The sequence below is a fragment of the Eutrema salsugineum genome, unplaced genomic scaffold, assembly GCF_000478725.1.
Source record: "Eutrema salsugineum unplaced genomic scaffold, Eutsalg1_0 scaffold_2, whole genome shotgun sequence".
Taxonomy (NCBI): domain Eukaryota; kingdom Viridiplantae; phylum Streptophyta; class Magnoliopsida; order Brassicales; family Brassicaceae; genus Eutrema; species Eutrema salsugineum.
Genome location: NW_006256829.1, coordinates 8673504 through 8694715, shown reverse-complemented (window position 1 = coordinate 8694715; position 21212 = coordinate 8673504). Strand labels below are relative to the sequence as shown.

General features: G+C 37.6%; 4 protein-coding genes across 8 annotated transcripts; 2 read left to right on the top strand and 2 right to left on the bottom strand.

Moving 5' to 3' along the window:
* Positions 1 to 7666: 7666 nt before the first annotated feature.
* Positions 7667 to 10442, bottom strand: LOC18018709 (laccase-16). The gene is given in 7 exon segments (XM_024156544.1): positions 7667 to 7797; positions 8074 to 8217; positions 8220 to 9011; positions 9209 to 9337; positions 9420 to 9664; positions 9835 to 9986; positions 10338 to 10442. Coding segments are annotated over 7 exon segments (1698 nt in total).
* Positions 10443 to 12786: 2344 nt separating this feature from the next.
* LOC18018708 lies at positions 12787 to 13796 on the top strand. Of its 4 annotated transcripts, none has more exons than XM_024156328.1 (3): positions 12804 to 12905; positions 13034 to 13063; positions 13187 to 13796. In XM_024156328.1, exons 1-3 carry the CDS (start codon positions 12872 to 12874, stop codon positions 13633 to 13635), a joined length of 513 nt encoding a protein of 170 aa, XP_024012096.1. In that variant the 5' UTR covers positions 12804 to 12871; the 3' UTR covers positions 13636 to 13796. The 4 variants fall into 4 exon arrangements, with proteins under 4 accessions (XP_006401025.1, XP_024012097.1, XP_024012096.1 ...); XM_024156327.1 differs by having other exon boundaries at positions 13181 to 13796; XM_006400962.2 differs by lacking the exon at positions 13034 to 13063 and having other exon boundaries at positions 12787 to 12905; positions 13181 to 13796.
* A 196-nt stretch (positions 13797 to 13992) lies between these two features.
* On the bottom strand, positions 13993 to 15982 carry LOC18018707 (UPF0503 protein At3g09070, chloroplastic). Its single transcript, XM_006400961.2, has one exon. The coding sequence runs from the start codon at positions 15868 to 15870 to the stop codon at positions 14191 to 14193; it is 1680 nt and encodes a 559-aa protein (XP_006401024.1). The 5' UTR covers positions 15871 to 15982; the 3' UTR covers positions 13993 to 14190.
* A 2853-nt stretch (positions 15983 to 18835) lies between these two features.
* On the top strand, positions 18836 to 21100 carry LOC18018706 (calmodulin-binding receptor-like cytoplasmic kinase 1). 2 transcript variants are annotated; one of them, XM_006400960.2, is made up of 6 exons: positions 18836 to 19182; positions 19377 to 19666; positions 19753 to 19921; positions 20033 to 20122; positions 20234 to 20532; positions 20614 to 21100. In XM_006400960.2, the coding sequence occupies exons 1-6, from the start codon at positions 18921 to 18923 to the stop codon at positions 20929 to 20931; spliced, it is 1428 nt and encodes a 475-aa protein (XP_006401023.1). In that variant the 5' UTR covers positions 18836 to 18920; the 3' UTR covers positions 20932 to 21100. The 2 variants fall into 2 exon arrangements, with proteins under 2 accessions (XP_006401023.1, XP_024012711.1); XM_024156943.1 differs by having other exon boundaries at positions 19753 to 20122.
* The last annotated feature ends 112 nt before the right edge of the window (positions 21101 to 21212 follow it).

The following is a 21212-nucleotide window of genomic DNA, read 5'->3' as shown; positions in this document are numbered from 1 at the left end:
ATATCGAGCGCACAAGCCGACACTCAGACACAGATCAGGTCTACTGCGGTCAGATACAACAGGCTCCCTATCATGGCACGGTACAACTTTTCACTCACCTTTTGACCTTCCTCATCTCTCGACAACTTGCTAGTTGTGCTCATGGGTGTTTTAGAAGTCTTACATGTTTCCATCTCAAACCTCTTCACCAGATTGCGGGCATAGGTACTCTGCGAGACAAAAATTCCGTCTCCCGACTGCTTCACTTGAAGTCCAAGAAAGTAACTCAGTTCCCCAACCATACTCATCTGGAACTCTCTTGTCATAGTTTTGACAAATTCATTTCACTAGCTCTTGATGTGTTCCGCCAAAGATAATGTCATCGACATAAATCTGAACCACAAGCAGCTTTGATCCCTCATTTTTTAGAAACAGGGTCTTATCCACACTGCCTCTCAGATAATCAGCATCAAGCAAGAATTGAGTTAGACGTTCATACCATGCCCTGGGAGCTTGTTTCAAGCCGTACAAGGCTCGTTTCAGCTTGTAGACATGGTCGGGAAACTGCGGATCTTCGAATCCCTTGGGTTGGGACACGTAAACTTCTTCCTGTAAGATGCCATTCAAAAAGGCGCTCTTGACGTCCATCTGGTAGAGTTTAATCCGCAGCCTGCAAGCTATTCCGAAGAGCAGTCGAATGGACTCCAAACGAGCTACTGGTGCGAAGGTTTCATCAAAGTCTATGCCTTCTATCTGTGCATACCCCTGAGCAACAAGTCTCGCCTTATTCCTGATCACGTTCCCATCCTCATCTGTTTTGTTCTTGAATATCCACTTGGTACCAACAACATTCACATGAGCAGGTTTAGGAACTAAGTCCCAGACATCCAACCGAGTAAACTGTTCCAGCTCCTCATGACATGCTGCAACCCAGAACTCATCATCCAGTGCCTCATTCACAGTGTGTGGCTCAGTAAAAGATATGAAGCATGCAAATTTTGCCAGCTCCTTGAAGTCAATTTTCTTTCCACGTGTGACACGTCCATCATACACATTCCCAATCACATCATCCAGTGAGTGATTTTTATGCACGTGTGGGCGAGTGTCTTCAACATCTTCTTTAACCGAGGTATCCTCATCATGTGTCTCCTCTGTCAACTGAACGTCATCATGTATCATTGTGTCACACATAGAGGTAGAAATGACTTTCTCAGCTGAGTAGCTACTCTTATCGTCAAACACCACATTGATTGCATCTCCAATGAGTTTGGTACGTTGATTGAAAACTCTGTAAGCTCTGCTGTTGGTTGAGTATCCTAAGAACATGCCGACATCACTCCGGGAATCAAACTTACCAAGATTGTCTTTATCATTTAGAATGTAGCACACACACCCGAACACATGAAAATAGCTCACATTGGGTGTGCGACCATTCCAAACTTCGTATGGTGTTGTCTTGGTACCCGGCTTGACATACACACGGTTGATGATGTAGCACGCCGTGTTAATTGCTTCAGCCCAAAATCGTGTAGCTACATTGTTCCCGTGCATCATAGCTCTAGCCATCTCTTGCAGAGTTCTATTCTTCCTTTCAACCACTCCATTCTGTTGTGGTGTTCTGGGCGCAGAATACTGGTGCCTGATTCCTTGACTATTGCAGAATTTTTCAAACACTTCATTCTGGAATTCACCACCATGATCACTCCTGATCTGAACAATATTCCCTTTCTCGGTCTTTAACTGCAGAGCAAGGATCTTAAAGCTCTCAGCCGCTTCTGATTTCTCACGAAGAAATCGCACCCACGTATACCGAGAAAAGTCATCTACCAACACGAAGATATATCTTCTGCCTCCAATACTCTCAGTTTGTACAGGACCCATCAAATCCATGTGAATGAGCTCAAGAACTCTGTTCGATCTGACTTCTGCGACAGCTTTATGTTGTACATTGATTTGTTTCCCTTTACTGCAGGCCTCACATACAGTGCTACCTGGAGTTTCTAGATCAGGGATACCCCTTACAGCTTCTGCCTTTACCAATCGACTCAGCCCATGAACATTCATATGTCCCATTCTCTTGTGCCACAGGTCAATCTGAGATTCCTTCGCGGTCAAGCATTTTTCTGAATGACTCCACAGATAGCAGTTATTTCCAGACCTTATTCCCATCAGCACAATGTTACCATTCATGTCTACTAGCTGACAGTCCACCTGAGTAAAAATGACTTTAAGTCCTTCATCACACAACTGACTCACACTGATCAGATTCGCCTTGAGACCTTGAACATAGAAGACATTCATGAGTTGAGGTTGGTCATCCCTTTCTAGATTTCCAACACCCAGAATCTTTCCTTGTCCACCATCACCGAATGTGACCTTACCACCTTTCACAGCATTCAGTGAGTCAAACCAGCTTTGATTCCCTGTCATGTGCCTCGAACATCCACTATCAAAATACCAGGCGTCTCCTACTTGTCCCTTAGACGAGGTATATGCAACATTGGCAACCGTTTCTGGCTCCTCAAATTGAATCCTGGCTAAGTTGCACACGACTTCCTCTATTTCCTCTTCAGATTGCATTGTGTGATACAGATCTTTCTTTTCAACCCAAACTTTACCAAAGTGTTTAGGTTCAACAAAGCACAGACCCCTTTTCCAAGCACCTCTGATTTTGTTTCGGAATCTGTAGCACCTAACTTTCTTGTGGCCTGGTCTGTTACAGAAGAAACAACAGGGTTTCGAAGGTCTTTTGATTCGTTGTAACTCCTTACTTTTGGCATCACCAACAGCAGTCTGAGTTTGAGAGTGTTGATTCCGGACTGTTGACGAATTTCCAGTGACATGACGCATGATTTTCTGTGGTACATCAGCTGGTGGTTCGGCAAACTCACTCCTTGATGTGCTTCCATACACAAAGTTCGACATATTCCCCAATGTAGTGGAACTTGTGCTGAAGTCTCCAGTATATCCAAGACCCCAGTTCTTCTTAGGAGGCAGTCCCATTGAAAGAATTTGATCCAGATTCTCAGCACCTGTGTTAAGCATTCTGATCTTCTTGTGGTTTTCGGTCAGTTGAGCTTGGAGAGTTATGCACTTGTCCTTCTCCAGTTTACACACTTCTCTCAGGTTCTCGAGCTTCCCTTCAAGTTCGATGTTCCTCTTCCTCTCAACTTCAAGAGCGTCAGAATTCAGTTTTTCATCTTTGAGATCCTCCAGTTTTTCAAGGACTTCTTCGACTGGATATTTTTCCATCTCCAAGATATTAATTTGAGCTTTCATTAAAGCTTTATCTTTAACCAACTGAAGATTTTCTTGACTCAGTTTAACCCAGTTTTCATAGAGTTTCCTGTATTCAGCTTTTGCATCAAAGTCACCATCCTCATCCTCACTATCAGATCCAGCAACTTCAGCAGATTTCTTTTCAGCCTGTTCTTCTCCCTCAGCAACAAAGGCTACAAAATTCAGCATCAAGTCTTCTTCCTCATCATCTTCATCACTTCCAGACTCAGATTCACTCAATGCAACTAAGGATTTTTCTCGAGATCTCAGAACGGTTGGACACTCGTTTCGCGTGTGCCCAAACCCCTTGCACTCTATGCATTTCAGCGCCTTCTGCTTAGCCAGTGGACACTCATTCCTGAAGTGTCCATATCCCTCACATTCATGACATTGCAGATCCTTCTTCTTTCCAGAACGAGCTCCATCAGTGCGAGTACTTCGAGAGTTATTCCTGTCAAAGTCATTCCGTTGGCCTCTGGTGTTCTTATTTTGACCCTTCTCAACCCTTCTCAGCATTTTGTTGAAGTTCCTGGCTAGAAGACTCAGATTCTCCTCAACTTGATTGACTCTTTCATTTTCAGTTGCAGCCGCAAATGCAATGTCTTTCTGCTTGGCTGTTTCATCTGCATTTGCTTCTAGTTCTTCAGCCTTAAGCATGCCCACCAAGGTATCAAACTTCATGTCATCAGTGTCCATTGAGTACTTAACAACAGCCTTGTGAGCAGCGAACTTTGGTGGAAGACATCTCAACAGTTTTTTAACCAGTTTCTTGTCTTTGTATTTCTTTCCGAGAACAGCAGCTTCATTGGCAAGTGTACTCAGTTTCGTAGTAAAGCTCCCAACGGTTTCGTTTTTCTCCATTCTGAGATTTTCAAACTGTGACGCAAGGTGATCAATCCGAGTTCTTCTCACACTCGTATCTCCTTCAAAATGATTCACCAGAGTGTCCCACGCCTCTTTAGCTGACTCACATCCCTGAATGATACTGAATTCATCCAGATCAACTGCATCGAAGATTGCTGAGATAGCCTTAGAAATGAATTTTGACAAGTTTTTGTCGACCTCAGTCCAGGTATTCTTTGGCTTGGCTATCTGAATCTTCTTACCATCCTTGTCTTCTGATACCACTGTAGGGTATGACCATCCTGTTTCAACTGCAGTCCAAGCGTCCTCATCAATACTTCGAATAACATGTCTCATACGTGCTTTCCAGTGTCCGAAGTTTCCAGCATCCAGACGGAGTGGTTTGTGAACTGCAATAAACTTCGTAGTCTCCATTTCTTCCTCAAGATCTTCACCTGTATATAGATATAGGTATCTAGCAGGTGATCCCGCTCTGATACCAAATGTAAAACCAGTGAAACATAGACGTATGTAACACACACTTGGGAATGCAAGAACCTTTTGCTCTTTTATTAGAAATCACTTAGACAATCTCTTAAAGACTTGTCTAATCAGAATTACACGACCTTGCACACTGCAATTCGACACTGACCAATTCTTAATTTACCAAGTCCCACACAACAACAGTTGTGTCACACTAGCCTAGTTCGCTCACCAAGAACCCTAACCTTTCTCTCGTAGTTTCTTGTAAGCTCTCAATACAATCTGTGAACGGCCAACCTTTTTCTAGATTTCCTTCACGTATATATATCCCCTTCATCTCCTGAGTTGGCGAATATACTCTTTCCTTTTGTTGAGATCTTCAACGATCCTCCGTATCTTCTTTCTTGTGATTTGGTTTGCTCCTCACGTACTCTTTTTCTTCACCTCCACTCAGCTGCTGCCACGTGGTTATTCATGTTCTTCCTCTTTCCCGCGTCTTCATGTTGTGTTACACATCTCGCCTTGATGTGCCACACAACCTCCAGAATCCTGATCTTACAGAAATTCTACGAAGTTACCAATGTTCAAAAATGTTTTTTTTCTAATAAAATAATGAAATGAAGGTTTAAATTAAGCAATTCAGATCATAAAACAAACAATATGAACACCCTGTAGACTAAGCTATTTTGTTTCAAATAAAATTTAGTTTGTCTTCTACTCCCAAAAAAATGTGAACAAAATTTGTCTTCTATTATTCAATTGTTTTTTTACCAAACCATTTTTTCTTGATATTATTTTCATTAAAACGATTTACTACATTTTTACAAGATTCTAGATGGTGTATCACTAAACTACCATTTCTCAAATTTCTCTTCACCAACAAAAGTTCATTTCACAATAGTTATGGGTCGTTATGAGCTCATCATGAAATTTACAACAAACACATCAATCACCGTATGTTTGTCATCATGGAGCTCACGATTATCAACCAATCACCTTTCTGAAAATATTGAATTGTACGATTGAATCCAAAATGTTCTAATGACATTAAAACTTCTTTTTCTTACAACGTTCTAATAAAACTACTTCTGCACAGGGTTTGATAAGATTTGCAGTTTATATTTATATACAGCATAGTTTCCCAATAGTTGACCACAGCATGAGTTGTTCTTTATTAAACCTACAGTAGTGATTTAAAAAACAAATATTTATATATATACATATATTTTATTTTACCAAGAATCTTAGAACATGTCAAGGAAATCCATTAAATACATAGCGTTTAGTACAAAATAACATTCCTAATTTCACGGATCACATAGATTAATCGATTTATACGTCCTAATTACATTGTGTAGGGAGTGTTACTTTAATTACATTTGTCAAAGGACAAAGATATTATATGTTTTAAGCCGGTAAGCTTTGTTACGTGGCCGGTAATGGTACCATACCGTACTTAGAGAATATATTATATCACCTTCATCCAGTTCGAAATGCTTAAAATCACCTTGATCATATACTATAAGAAAAATATGTGTCCCCCCTTATCATTTATATGTCACCGTGTACATCTAGAGTGATAGATACGGCTAATATATATACTTCTAAACTCCCAGTTTTGAATTCATCTAATTAGAAGTTTTTTTTATGTATAGCAAATCTAATTAGAAGTTTCTCAACTACGTTACTTTTCAAATGTTTTTACATTAAAAATCTAACATTTTTAAAATAAAAGTAAATACTTCATTTGGGAATATAATTAGTCAACTGAAACAAAAAAATGATTGACCTATCCCCTTTATATTATGTCATTTCATATTAAAAAGGATCGGAGTTAAAAATGATCATATGACTAAAAAAGAATTCGTCAATTCTAAAATCTTTCGCACATGTTCAATTTATGAAAAACTGCTCAATCAATTCTATGGGTATGAGGTGTGGTCATGCCAAGATTGCCACAAAAAAAAGAAGGTGTATCATTTTCAGAATATATGCATGTTTATTTTGGCCTATAAATGATTTAATCCAGTTTTATTTAACAGGATGCTCACATATTTACCGCATTAAAATATAAAATTGTTATTTTATTTAATGGCCCTTTGGACTATCCAGGAGCTACATGTAGGGGAAGGTCTAGTTGTTGGAGAGACATGGCAATAATTGAATAGTAGTTTTTTGCCATTTTTGGTACAGCTAATATTCTCCAAACAATATGTTTTTCCCATTAATAGAAAGGTTTCCAGTCTAAAGACTCTTTTATTTCATTTGAATACTTTAACATTTTTATTATTTAGAGTATCATTTCAGACAAGGAATAAGTCAGAAATCTGTTTAAACAGAAATTAAAATCAAACTAAGGTTTTAGTGCACCAAGGGACAAACGTCTTGCGAAATTGATGAAACAGCCAAAATCTTTTGGAATCAATTCCCTGACAATGTTGTTTTATTTTCTCATGATAAATTATTATGATAATTTTTTTTCATGGAAATTGTGATTCCAGTATAGCTGGATGTAAACACGTAAATAATATTTTATTTATATGAAGTTAATGAACAAACAAATGTGTAAAGATCCAAACAAATGGTTACATATGAACTCACCGTTCAACATCTACGTTTTATATTCTTGCCTACTTCGATACAACGCCCTCTTGTGTTACACTCCCAAAATTTGCCACATAAATCTCTCTACCATATATATGAACACCGACCGAATCTTTTGATTTTTCGAAATAGGATCTCTGACAATTGGCATTTACCAATTAGAAATTATTATCTTCTACGATTCCGTCGAGCACCGTGTGGTTTTCTTTGATTTCCTTTCTTCATGGGTCTAAAAACTACTTGACAAGTTGCAACGAAAACAGTAAATATATAACAAAAAAAAAAAAAACAGAAGCCTAGCAGAAGAATAACGTTGTCTCAAAAAAATAATATTATAAAATTTCCCTTCCATATTCATTCTTTTATTACATACTATAGAAAAGTTGTAAACCATCCACCAAACCCCCTACCTTTATTTCCCCAAAAGTAACTCTAAATATAGATTTTACAAAACAATTTTTTTTCTTTAAAAAAAAGCCTAACATTTGGGAAGATCGGCGGGTGGAGGAAGCAGTGACTGGTCAGGGCCGTGACCGTTGTCGACGACGAATGCCATCTTTAATCCCCAACTTGTATGGATTTCCAAGTGACAATGCATGAACCATACCCCTTCATTTTAATAAAACAAATCCAATTAGACACGCAACAAAACTGTAGCCTAGCAAGTTGGACCGAATATTCCCATAAAATAATTCGCTACAAGATTATAAACACGAAATAAATAAACCGTGACTGAAAAAGACTAAGTGACTAACTGTTTAACAAAAGTAATGCATAACAACAAGGCTAACTACTTTTTATATGAAAAAGAAGAAAAAGCAATATTCTACTAGAAATTAGCTATACAATTACACCTCAGGCAAATTATTTTTAATTATTAAGTACCTGGATTATCGGCGAGGAATCTAATGGCGGTCCAACCACCGGCTGGAACTCCAACGGTATTTCTCTCTACCGGATCCACCAAGTTGAACACTTTCGGATCCTTTTCCGGGTCAAAATCTCCCAAACCTCTACCAACCTCAAAAAGTTGAACCCGTGAAGATGAATCGGATGGTTATCAGACAAGACCATCGCTGTGTTCTGCAACACAACTTGCACCGTCGCGTTGTACGGAAGCCGGTAAAGCTTTGTACCTTTCATCGTCGCTGCATTGACGCTCTGCGTAACTGGTGCAGTATAATTATACGGATTCAACGGTCTCGCCGGAAAGTCGTCGGTAAATACGTGAGGAATGTTGAAGAAATGAGCTTGGAGAAGAGCGGTGCTAGGCATTGTAAACGTTACGTTGTTTATTCCGGCAACTAAACGAACACCGTTGATACAGCTCCGGCATGGGTTTGCGCCAAGACCCACCGTGAAGAGCAAAGAATGTTCCACGGTGGTTGGAACCCTAGCCGGATACTCGCGGGAGTTCAAGCTCCTCAGTGATCTTGTGAATCTGGTCGCGACCCACGTTGCGTTTTGCGGCGGAAGCGATGCGAGGACTGTTTTCTTGGAGGCTGGAACGGTGGTGTTGCCGATGTAGTGGAGAGTGGCGGTGGCTGTGACGTTGTCGAATAAGATGGGAGCGTCCATAAACGTTGTGGCGGCGACCATGTATTTGGAACCAGCGTTTGCGTTTGCTGTTAAGAGAACGTTAGTAGTCTGTCCCGGTGCGATGAGGACGGTGTCGGTTTTAAATGGTTTGGTGTAAACAGCATCGACTTCGACAACGGTTAGTTCGTGACCAGCAATTTTAAAGAAGAGATCTTCGTTTAACGCTGCGTTGATGATACGTAGCATGTATGTCTTTCCTGGTCTCACCGGTAAATTATAACCACCTAAAAGTTAAAGAAAATCCATATATCAAATTTTATGTAAAAAATATAAAAAGGCTCCCAATGGTTATACGGTATTAAAAGAAGCGGGCAAAAAATGTACCAAAAAAAGGTGATGAAATAATTCTGATATCATAACTATTCTCAACTCAAGTAAAAGTGGATAATCAGTTTGATTATGTAGAATTCTAAGTAATTACGTTGGGAAGGACAGTTAGAGATGGGGCCAGAGTGACCATTGATGGTATGTGCATCAGAGGCGATAGGAGCTGTTCCAATTCTTGAAGCATCGTTTATAAGTTGTTCCACGTCCGATTTCCACCATTCACCTATATGTTGTTTTAAAAATTAGTTGTAGTGAGAATCATTAATTAATCGGATTTAAGTTCTCTTTTCACTCGGGTAGCTCACCAAGAACAATGGTTTTCTCTTTGTAAGGCTTGGGGAAAGGGTATGTGACACCGAGCTTAGGCAAGATAACAATGGCACCGTGCACCGTGGCACGGAGCCACAAGATGTGAGCATGCCACCATAGAGTTCCTCGTTGGCCCGTCAATGTAAAATTATAAATATAATTTTGTCCCGGTTGAATTGGACATTGGGTTATGTAAGCCGGTCCATCTGCCCAACCTGTCCTCAATTGCCTTATACCGTGCCTACACATGTGTTGATAATACTTTAGCTAGTAATACCGTTATTGTTAGTTAGTTGTTGTGTCTAATTGATGCCATTGTTAAAGTTATGGGGTTGAATTTAAAGAAAGAGACGGAAATTCAAGGGTCATTTTCACTAATATCTTAAAAAAGGTTTGTTTGAGGTTGCTCACCAATGGATGGAGACGTTGTATTTGACGTGATTCACTACTTTGATCAAAACGGTGTCATCTTCTCTTGCAACAATGGTGGGGCCCGGAAATTGGCCATTAACAGTGACAATAGGCTTCGACGAGCACAGCTTCGTGGTGTTCGTCATCACCACCTGGCCGTGCACACATTTAAATCCAACGGTCAGTACATAGTGCATGAACGTTAACGGGTCAGTTATTGTGCATGATCTCATTAATGCATGGATCATGATGCAAGCCGCATATCTATAATGTTTAGGGATCTAATATCGGACGTGAATATAGTAAGTCTTAATGTAATATATGCATGAGATATGGAACATATTCATGAATTGTCGTTGATTTTAAGTTGTTGATTGAGTTTATCAAAGCGTACTCATTAGAGACAACTAATTAGGAAAAAAAATTATATACATAACTTCTGCATTTTTCAAGAATAACATACCATTTTGTGCATGTAACATATGAATGACAGAGAGACTTACATTGAATTTGTAATGTCGGATCATGGAGTGAACGGTGGTTGGCGAAAGAAGAAAGATAACCAAAAGCGTTAGGACGCATACACAAAATCGTCTTGGAATCTCCATATAACCTCCAAGTCTTTTTTCCTTGATGTTTGCTATTGGTATATATACGTGTGTGTGAACTATATATGAATGAAATAATAGCTGTAGTGTGTAGAAAATTGATGCGATGTCGTTTTTACTTGTTAGGTTGAAGGAAGCGTCATGAAATGTAAGCTCTTTGAAGGGAACGCAGAAGAAGAAACAAGAAGAGGAAAGATTTGCTTCTACTAAATTATATTCGAGAGATATTAAAGATAATAACAAAATGTAAAATTGAAGATGAAGAAATGAGATGTTATATACAGGTCAAAAGGGCTTAGGTGATCTGGTGGCCCAACCGTATTCATGTCTAAGTTACCTCATCCTCCATCTATCTAAACTCACCCACACTTGCTCTTTCCTATCTCTTTTCTTTGGAGGTCTAATTTCTCTTAATAATATATGCTGAATGTATGAACTGGTGTAATTAACAGCTGTTATAAGAACCTAGGGCAAAAAAATAAAATTTGAGCTCCCTATATCAATTTAATATAAAAAAATCTGTATTTTAAGATTTTTTTTTAAATAACAATTTTTCAAATATGGTCATTTCTAAACAAAGTTTTTAGAATAATATGGATTTTTTTTAGAATTTTTATTTCAAATATGAATTCATTTTGTTAGAAATTTTTTTAGAATTATGGACCGTCGCACCTGTGCGCATCCCTCTGGGCCCCGGTAATTAATCAATATTTTTGTGTGTAATTAATCAAATTTATTTAAATAAAAACTGCATATATACAACATCTGACTTTGGATTACTCTTTTACGTTCGCGCTTTTTTCTTTTTTTCTAACAAACTCGCTAAGACATCTTACGTAAATTTTGTTTATTGATTGTAAACGTAAACGTAAACGTCAATTATATTGAACTAATGCCAATTAGACGTGTTTTGACTTAATAACAAAGCATATTCTTAGCACAATAAAGGTGCATGACGAACTAATGAATCTTATATATAAAAGTTGATCAATTTTCTCCATAGGCTTCACACATCAATATTGGAGAGGTTGACACATGTCACTTAAATTTTAATTAATAAATTTTAATATTAAATTTTAAAGCACTTCAAAAATATGAAAAATTTGTTTTATTAATTGACTCATAATTAACATTTATATTAATATTAAATAAATATTTATGTTATAACTGATTAAAAATATTAATAGATATGTATTTAATTTTTATATAACTGTATATTACTTAATAATATTCCAGATGTATTTTAAATTAATTTTTAAAGATTATTTATAATAAAATACTAACAAGTAACAAATGAAATGATGATTATATTTATTTTAAATTTTTATTAATTAATTATTAATTAATATTTGTGTAAATGTTAAACAAAAATTTATGTTATAACTAATTAAAAATATTGAATGATACTTATTAATTTTTAATATAATATTAAATTATTAAATAATATTCAATATATATTTTAAATTAATATTTTAAAATTTTTAGAATAATATATTAACAAGTAAGTAACTAACAAGTGATGGTTATATTAATTTTTATAAAATTATATATAAACTCAATTATATAAAAAAAGATTTGAAAAAAATTGAAAAGAAAAACTCGTACGTAATGTGCGGGTATTCATCTAGTTACTTTAAAAGACTAATTCAAGCCACATCACATCTAGATTTAGCATGTTTCTTATATACTATTAAACACACACTTCTAAAAACGTTGTAACCATTTAAAAATTAGAAATTAAATATACACAGATATATAACTGTTACATTAAAAAATAATGGTTTAGATAGTGTATACATAAGTCTTATTTTCGAAATGTAGGAAATTAATTCTATTAAAGGTATCATTTGTAACTTTAATATGATTTTGTGTTTGAATTTATTTAGATTCTTCTTCTTTTTTTAAGAAAACTAAAATTATATAAAGAGATGAATATGTGTAAATAGTTGCGGGATAAAGTAGATAGTAAGTCGGAAAAAAAAAGTAGATATTATAGGGTCATTGACTCATTTGACATGGAACTACAATAATTCGTTTTGAAAGGTGAGCTAAAGCTACTTTTTGGTTGTTATATAACAGCTCATCTAATCCAATTATAGAACTTTCTCCGGGAAAAAAACAGTGATTACTCCCAAAATAGATTTAATAAATCGGAGGCTAAACATAAGCTAAACGATAACGTATTCAGCTTAATGCTACTAAAACAAGCCCACAACTTGCAAAACCAGTTTGATTCATGATGGTAAATAAGAAGGCCCAAAACAAAGTTATAAGGCCGATATTATTATTGAAACGGCATCGTTTTTAGCAGAGCTTTTCTGTGTTAGCCTGAAGAAGTGAGATCAGTTTCTCTTCGTCGTGGGTTTAATAAAATTACAGCGAGTGCCGTTGTCGCTGGGCTCAGCTCGTCGATCATCTCCGAGAAGAAGATGGTGCGGAAAAAGTTTCATCAGGCTAAAACGGGTGAGACTTTTCTACCACCCTTGACTTGATTCCCGATCTAATCTGCTCTATCTTCAGTCTTTTTTTCCCGTACGTCGATTAAATTCATGGGGATAGATCCCTTAAACTGTTGTCCTATGTTTCTGTAGATCACCGGATATTGTGGGTTTTTGTCAAAGGTTTCGGCTTTTGCTTGTTGGTGTGATCTAAGTTAGTGGCGTAAGGTGTTCGATGAAATGCCTGAACGAAATCATTTTAAGCTCAATTTGACTCGGTTGGTTAATTTTCCGTGATAGGAATAGAGGCATTGAAGTCAATGGATGCTAATAAGTACCTGAAGAAAGTTGGCTTAGGGCGTGACGATATGTTCTTTTGGAAACAAGTGGGAAAAGCATTGCTATGCACCTACACAATCTTTGGCATGGCATGGGTATACAATGAAACGTCTCCTCTAGGATGGTGGACGTTGAAGCCGAGACCAAAGGAAGAGAGGGAATTGGCTCATTTGTATGAGCGGCGTGAGTTTCCTTATCCAGGTGATACAGAGGCCATGGAGGATTTTGTTGCAAAGGGAGGGATGATCGGCACAGCAATTGGGCCTAAAGGGATTGTTGAATCCGAAGGTGAAGCCGATAACTACCAGAAAGAATTGGAGAAGAAGAAGTTTGACAAAGAGGCTCAGAAACTGTGGCTGAGAATGAGGAATGAGGTCATGACTGAACTTCAAGAGAAAGGGTATGATCTTGAGTAAGGTGCAAAAGAGATGTGATAAAAAGTTGTGTAATTTTAGGATGTGTATTGGTTAGATTGAAGGTTTAACCATCGTACGAGCGTTTCTACCGATGTATCCTTTTAAATTGTAGAGGAAAGTACAAAACTTTATATGACACATTTATGTTCTACGTTGCCATTGATGTTCTGGCTCTTGGGAAAGTAGCTCTTGTCCTTTATTGTTGGCTTGATTCATCTTTTGGCATAAACTCTTTGGAATATGACTTGATGATTTATGCACCCATCAAAGTTGCCCAATATCTTGAGTTTGAAACTATTGTTTTCGAGTATAGTGGCTGTTGTATTGATCAGAGCCAATTTCTAAAAAAGGTCAATCTTTTAACAAAATCACCATTGTATTGAACTCTTGAGAGCGTTAATACACTTACAAAGTAGAAAGAAAAAGATAGGCATGTGACCTTACTTCATATATCTATAAAAACAACAATGGGATAATAAGTAACATACATGGTAATTGCTAATTACAACACAGTATCAATATAATCCACCATGAACGGGACAATTACAGATCAGACTAATTCATCAGCCTACTTTTCCCGGAGGTGCTTGTCACATGGCTCCTTAATGGCGTCAAGTAGAATCTAACCATACCATTTCTGAGGTTGTCTGGCGAGTAAGTACCAAGCTTGGCATCTCTCTGAAGAAGATGGTTCCGTTTGCCTTCAACGCCATGAAACAATCCGTCTTCGCAGGAGCTTCTTCTTCCTGTCTCAACGCCGGTAATAGAGCCATGGAACAGACCATCACAAGAGCTTCTTCCACCTTCGAAGCCATTAACAATAGAAGCACCATGATACATACCATCACAAGACTTTCTTGCACTAACGCTGTAGCTTCTTATGAGTTTCTCGCTAACGTCACCATTGGTATCTCCTTTAGCCACTCTCCTAAGCTTCAACAAAGACTCAGCTAAAGAACCCTCCATTGCATCTCCTCCAAGTTTCGTACTTTGGTTCGTTTTGATTTCGTTCTTCGCCACATCGGTTTTCCTCTGAATCAATCCCCAAAGATTCCATCTTTTAGACCATTTCTTTCCAGACTTCTTTAACCCGAAACCATCTTGCTTCACCTCACCAGCAGCAGCAACACAACCAACGCCTTTAGAAACAGATGATTCCAAGTTCTCCGGTTTGTAATTTTTGATGGAATACCAATTCGAATCCCTAAGTTCCCTCTCCGTAACAAGCAACTTTGCTCCATGAAACAAACCAACAGTTTCAGGTGATAACTTAGCGTTGGAGATAGCTTTCAATTCGTCAACCTCGAGCAATCCATGTCTCGATGATCGATCGAAGCTTCTTCTCCGCCGTGAATCCAAGTAGTAATCCCTTGTCTGAGCTGTCCCGCCTGGTTTCTTCTCCTCATCGTCGTCGGCTTTCTTCTCCGGCGAGGCTTTAGCATCTTCCGTCACAGCGGACAGTGGAGTCAGCTTCGGATATGTCTTTCCGGTCAAGCATCCGTCCCATGACGCCCTAGGCTCCTCGAAAGAGATTCGACCTGCGTCGAGAGACAGTCTAGGATCTACATCACATGAGCGACGGCCAAGACCTGTTTCTGACCGGCGTTTTGAGTAAATTCCGACGTTACCGGCATCTGGGTTTTTTCCATTCTTTGGATGTTTGGGGAGGGAAAATTTCTTAAGTGTTCTGCTGAAAACAGAAGCGATTTCTTTCAAATCTTTGCCGTTGTTCTTCTTGATTTGGTGATTTCTCGATTCCAGATCTATAAACTCTTTCATCGTCTTCTTCTGCTCTCCATCTTCGATTTCTTCTTCCACGAGTCTCATACTCGCCCTTCCTTCATCGAATCCTCTGATGTCTTCTCCATCTTCTTCTTCGTCTTCTTCATCCTCTTTTAAATCTGGGACCAAAGGGAACCGAATCGAGCTCGCCAGCCTCTCTTCTTCATCGTCGGCAAATCGGTCGTGGAGAGAGCCGTCGTTGGACCTAACATCACACGATCTGCGTCGTGGCTGGTCGAAATCTGCGGCGGATGCGTCGCGAACGGAGTAAGAGCGAACACGACGGAGCTCAGGGACCTGATCGGAGGCGGCAAGGGAGGAAGAGAGAGCTTCGATGGTGGAGAGGCGTTCGCGGAGACAGCTGGCACAGAAACCAGTGGTGGGTTTGGAGGTGGGATGACGGTGACAGACGGCGGAGTGACGACGGCGACGTCGATGGGTTTGGTGGGTCATGGCTCAGTAGTGACTCACGGTGATGGTTCAGTGAATCGAAGTTGAATTGGTCAGTGCCATTTTTAGGATCTCGAGAAGAGAAGAGAGAGAGTGGCGTTGTCAACACTAATGAAACCCCTTTCCCTTTCCTTAAACCCTTTTTCTTCATTTATCTTATTTCTTTATTATGGAGTAAACTTTGTCATAGTAAGAAAATTAAATAATATCTGAATAATCTGTTTATCATGGTATTTTATAGTCTACAAAAATTTACTCTTAAGAATTTGATCTAGAATGATATCTTTAGGATTTTGAGAAACTTAAATTCAGATCAATGAATTGTTTTCTTCTGCATAATATTGTGATAAATACAAAAATCTTAAATAAATACTGAAAATTATGTAACTAAATTGAGTTACCCTTATTTTTTAGTAAAATAAAAAAGAAATATGTAGTTGATCGGGGAAGAAAGGAAATTAGTATAATTGTGTCACATGAGTGTGGCAGAGAGAATCAAAGGAAGATGTGTACAAAAACACATCCCATTATGGGCCTGACTTCTGCGTTTGTAGGACGAACATAAAAGGCTCTCAATTAGTGAAAATACTTTATGTAAATTCAATGCATAAACCTAAGAAAATAATCTAGAGTTGAAAATGGTGAAAACACGTGTGCGGCCATTTGTTTCTTTTGCTTTGCGGGTTGGCTGCTTCCGTCACTTCTTTGGATTCCTTTTGAATCAGTCAGTGTCTTTCAATGTTGACTTTAGTAATTCTTTAGCTGTATACGTATTAGGGTTTTGATTAATGTTTGATTTTCTTCAAGTTAGAAAGCAACACGAGTTATTTTATTGCAGCAAGATGTTACATTTGAAGAAGACATTTTTTTTTTAAGCAGCGACTTTAGTTTTCTTAAGAAAGTGTGTTGTACAAATGTTACATCATCCGACTCATCGCCAACTTAATGTTTGTTATTATCGAAAACAATAATAGTATATTTTTAGTATCGTTATTGTAATGACAGGGGAAACAAATCACAATACTCTCTGATTTAAAAAAATCACTGTTAATTGTCTTATAAAAATTAATACCAATAAACTTGAGTAATTATCAATAAAAATCGACCCAAACTGAAATATAACTTTGTTGTGGCATATACCGAAAAGCAGGGAAATTGATTTTCTGTAACTTTTGTGGACACAGCAACTGCCGACGAGTGACATAGAGATTCGGAGTTACGACAAGTTCCCAAAGAGTATGTGTTTTTTTTTTTTTGATAAAGACCAAAGAGTATGTGTTGGTCTTCCTCTTACTAAAAAACCACACATAGCAGGTCCCAAAAAATACACAGTCATTGTTTTTGTCTGAATGTGATTGTACTGACTTTATTTTTTCTGATAAAAAATTGGAATATTCCGACGACTTAGTCCACCAATGATCAGAAAAAGTGTAATTATACAATCATCCAAACCTAAATGAAAAAAAGTGATATGAATAATGTGGTTTTTTTTTTACTATAAATAATTAGACTAAAACAAACTGTATTTCAAAGATAATTTTTTTTCAAAAAAGAATGCAAAGTAAACTATAAGCCAATAGACCGATCCAAATGTATTCAATATTAATATAATTTCTCTATATTTTTGGGTAAAGTTTAAATATCAGAAACAAAAGTTGAAAGAAAAAAAAAATGATCTGAACTTTTATGAGGCCAGGGCCATTAAAAGGATGCAAATAAGCCCATAAAAAATTGCATACTCTTGGTTGTTCTCGTCAGCCAGAGCAAGATCGCCGGAGATTAATGACCAACTTACTTAATCCTCTCATTTATGTCCGAATTCGGTATTTTCCAAAAGTGTAATTTTTTTCCGTCTAATATTTTCTTCAACGCTTTTGCTGCGCAGTTCTGTTTTTGAGAATTTGATGGAAGAATCAAAAGTACATCTGATCATCACCCTCAGATTACAAAATTTTGAAGTGAATTACATGATATTAAAAAAAAAAAACACAAGCATCAAACTATACTACTCAAATGGGGAGAGAAATCACTTTGTCCCAGCAGGTCAGTCTCATTTATCATTCTTCTAGTTATGTAGCCGTCTTTTTTATGCATTTTTTGTTCCTTCAAAGAAATGAAAACAAAATATCGTTTTGAACTGAGAGTTGTTTTGTCATCGTTTAGATGATTTGTATTGTGGCTAAGACATTAGCCACGAAATAATGATCTTTCATCCTAACCATATTATGTGGACCTTTCTTGCCAGTTCGACGGACCACTTTGGACTTGTTGGTGGGCCGTGGAATTATGTAGACAACTTGCAAGCTATCAGAAACAAGATATGTTAAGAGAAGATCTTGAGTTTGTCTCCTCTTCTGATTCATTTAAAACAAAAAAGTAAAAAACAGAACCAGTAAACATTTCTTTTGCTCAATGTTCTTGAATAAAACTTTATTTCAGGTGCAACCTGAAGGCTTGTTCTACATTGAATCATCTAGCACGAAGGTATGTATTTTGCTTCCCCAAATACTTTATTGATTTCTAAGTGTAATCTAGATAAGTATAGGATCTGTAGATAGCTTGATTAAGAGCAATACTTTTAGGTTTTATATAACTTTTGACTCTGTTACTTAGACAAGAGTAAGAAATTTAACAAAAAACGTGTGATTAGTTTTCTTTTCTTATATTCCTCTTCTCCTTAGACTAGACTAAATAAAGGTTTTAATATCAATTAGTCGTTATCTAGTCTCGAGTCTTCTTGTGTCGAAAAGTCAAATGTATACAAAAACTCATCAAAAACATCGCTACTCATTTTCATTGACTATGGAAAATAGAATAACAGCAAAACTTGCAAGACCAATCAAGCTCAAATTTGAATCAGTCTACAACACATTAAAGAACATATATACAGATAATAATGTGTCATTATGCTTATATTATATGCACACATACATCTGGCGTTTAACAAAAAGAAAAGAAAAAAAAAACTTACATGACTGCAACAAACTTTCTTTCTTGGACTTTGGACATTAGAAACAATTTCATTGCTATAACCATGTCTTAGACATATACCAATGAGGAGCAGAACCCCTACGCCTCTCCTCTTCCCAAAAAACGGAAAACATCAAAAAGCCGATTCTGAGTATGATTGGAGTGATGTAGGTAGTTCTAGCGAGAAGGCGAGGAATGTCTCTGCCTTGGGTGCTATCAGACGGGCAGCCAAGAAAGTAGTAGGAGTCTTTGCTTTTATTTTCTCGGGACAGAGAAATTTAAAGCCAAGAAAATGTAGATCTGATCCTGGAGAGAGCAGCACGATCGACAGAGCAGATTCTACATGTAAGCATGTTGGTGTTTTGATCGTATCTTTCCTAAAACATCCTCTCTTGAATCAGAATCTTTGAAAATGTATGCCTACTATCAAGAAAACCTGAGGGTCTTTTAATGGATGAGTCTATGATCTCTATATTACTGTAACAATCTTTTTTTTTTTCTTTTTTTTTTTTTTGTTTTGTTTCTTGTATAATGTGCAGTATCAGGCTGGACTGGTTATTCGTCACCAAGCTCTTTTGGAAGGTCAATAGAAAGAAGGGTCTCAGGCAGTCAATATCGATTTTCTGGTTCAAGATTTCAAAACAATGGGAAAGATTCTTCTTGTAGCAAAAGTTGGCACCTTGGCCCAGTGATTTTTTCTTTTGGGGAGCTTCAGAGAGCAACTGCAAATTTTGCAACGGTTCATCAGATTGGGGAAGGCGGTTTTGGAACTGTTTTTAAAGGAAAGCTTGATGATGGAACTTTTGTTGCCATCAAGCGTGCCAGAAAGGTGCTCGTTGAAATCTTTCATTTTTTTTATCTTTTTAATACTAGTTCGGAGAAAGATATGATCTAAAACTGAAAATCCTGTGGCAGAACAACTATGGAAGAAGCTGGTTGCTAGAGTTCAAGAATGAAATATACACATTGTCAAAGATCGAGCATATGAATTTGGTGAAGCTTTACGGCTTTCTGGAACATGAAGACGAAAGGGTTATTGTTGTTGAGTATGTTGGCAATGGAAACCTAAGAGAACATCTAGATGGTAAGTTACAAGAGGTACTTCCTTCTTCTTCTTCCTTTTCTTCTCAACTTTTAGAGCATAGACAAAGTTTCCAAATACAAAATCTCTCTGTACTTAGAATTCTCAACTCAGGTTTACGAGGTAAACGCCTTGAAATGGCAGAACGTCTTGAGATTGCGATTGATGTAGCTCATGCATTGACCTACCTGCACACATATACAGGTACTCTTCTCTGTTTTTACCGATCTTACAATATAGCTTTAGTGCCAAGAAGATATGCATTTGTGGATTTTGTAAGCCAAGAACAACCTCAACGATCACTTCTGAATGCAGATACTCCAATAATACACAGAGACATAAAAGCATCAAATATCCTCATCACGGAGAAACTCAGAGCCAAAGTTGCAGACTTTGGCTTTGCTCGTTTGGTTTCTGAAGATCCAGGGGCTACTCATATCTCGACTCAGGTCAAAGGATCTGCAGGGTATGTTGATCCAGATTATCTCAGGACGTTTCAACTAACCGACAAGAGCGACGTTTACTCTTTTGGTGTTCTGCTCATAGAGCTTGTCACCGGAAGACGACCCATTGAGTTAAAGAGACCACGACAAGACAGACTCACGGTTAAATGGGTAAGTTAGTAGCTTTGCTTCACCATAAGCTCGAGAGAATCTTAAACCTTTAAAACAAAGAGAAACTCTGTTGTTGTGAAGGCATTGAGGAGACTCAAAAACGATGAAGCTGTTCTTGTAATGGATCCATTGCTCAAGAGAAACAGAGCCGCCATTGAAGTGGCTGAGAAGATGTTGAGACTGGCGAGCGAATGTGTTTCCCAGACTAGAGGTACACGACCGAGTATGAAAGAATGTGTGGAAAAGCTATGGGCTATAAGGAGAGAGATGAAGGAGACAATGATTTGTTCCTCTGCCTCTGTTTCTTCGTCTTCTTCAGCAACGCACAGCTTCGTGGGTCGTGACTCAGACAGATTCGCGTTACCAAGGATCATAGACGATGAGAAGAGCACTGAGTAGCTCTCTCTATGAACACATTACCAAATACTCTCATATACTCTTTTTTTTTCGTCATTGTATGATGATGATATCTCTTTGTTTTACTCGTACGGAATGTAAATCTTTGTTCACAAGATAGGATTTAGGAAATTGGACAACTGCTATTATTATAAAAGAACAAAATTGTGAATATTATTTGTTTTGTTAATAGATTTGCAATAGAAGAGATGATTGACACCAACAAACGAACGAGAGATTTGATATTAAAATCATCAAGGATGAGAATAGATGGATTCCTAACA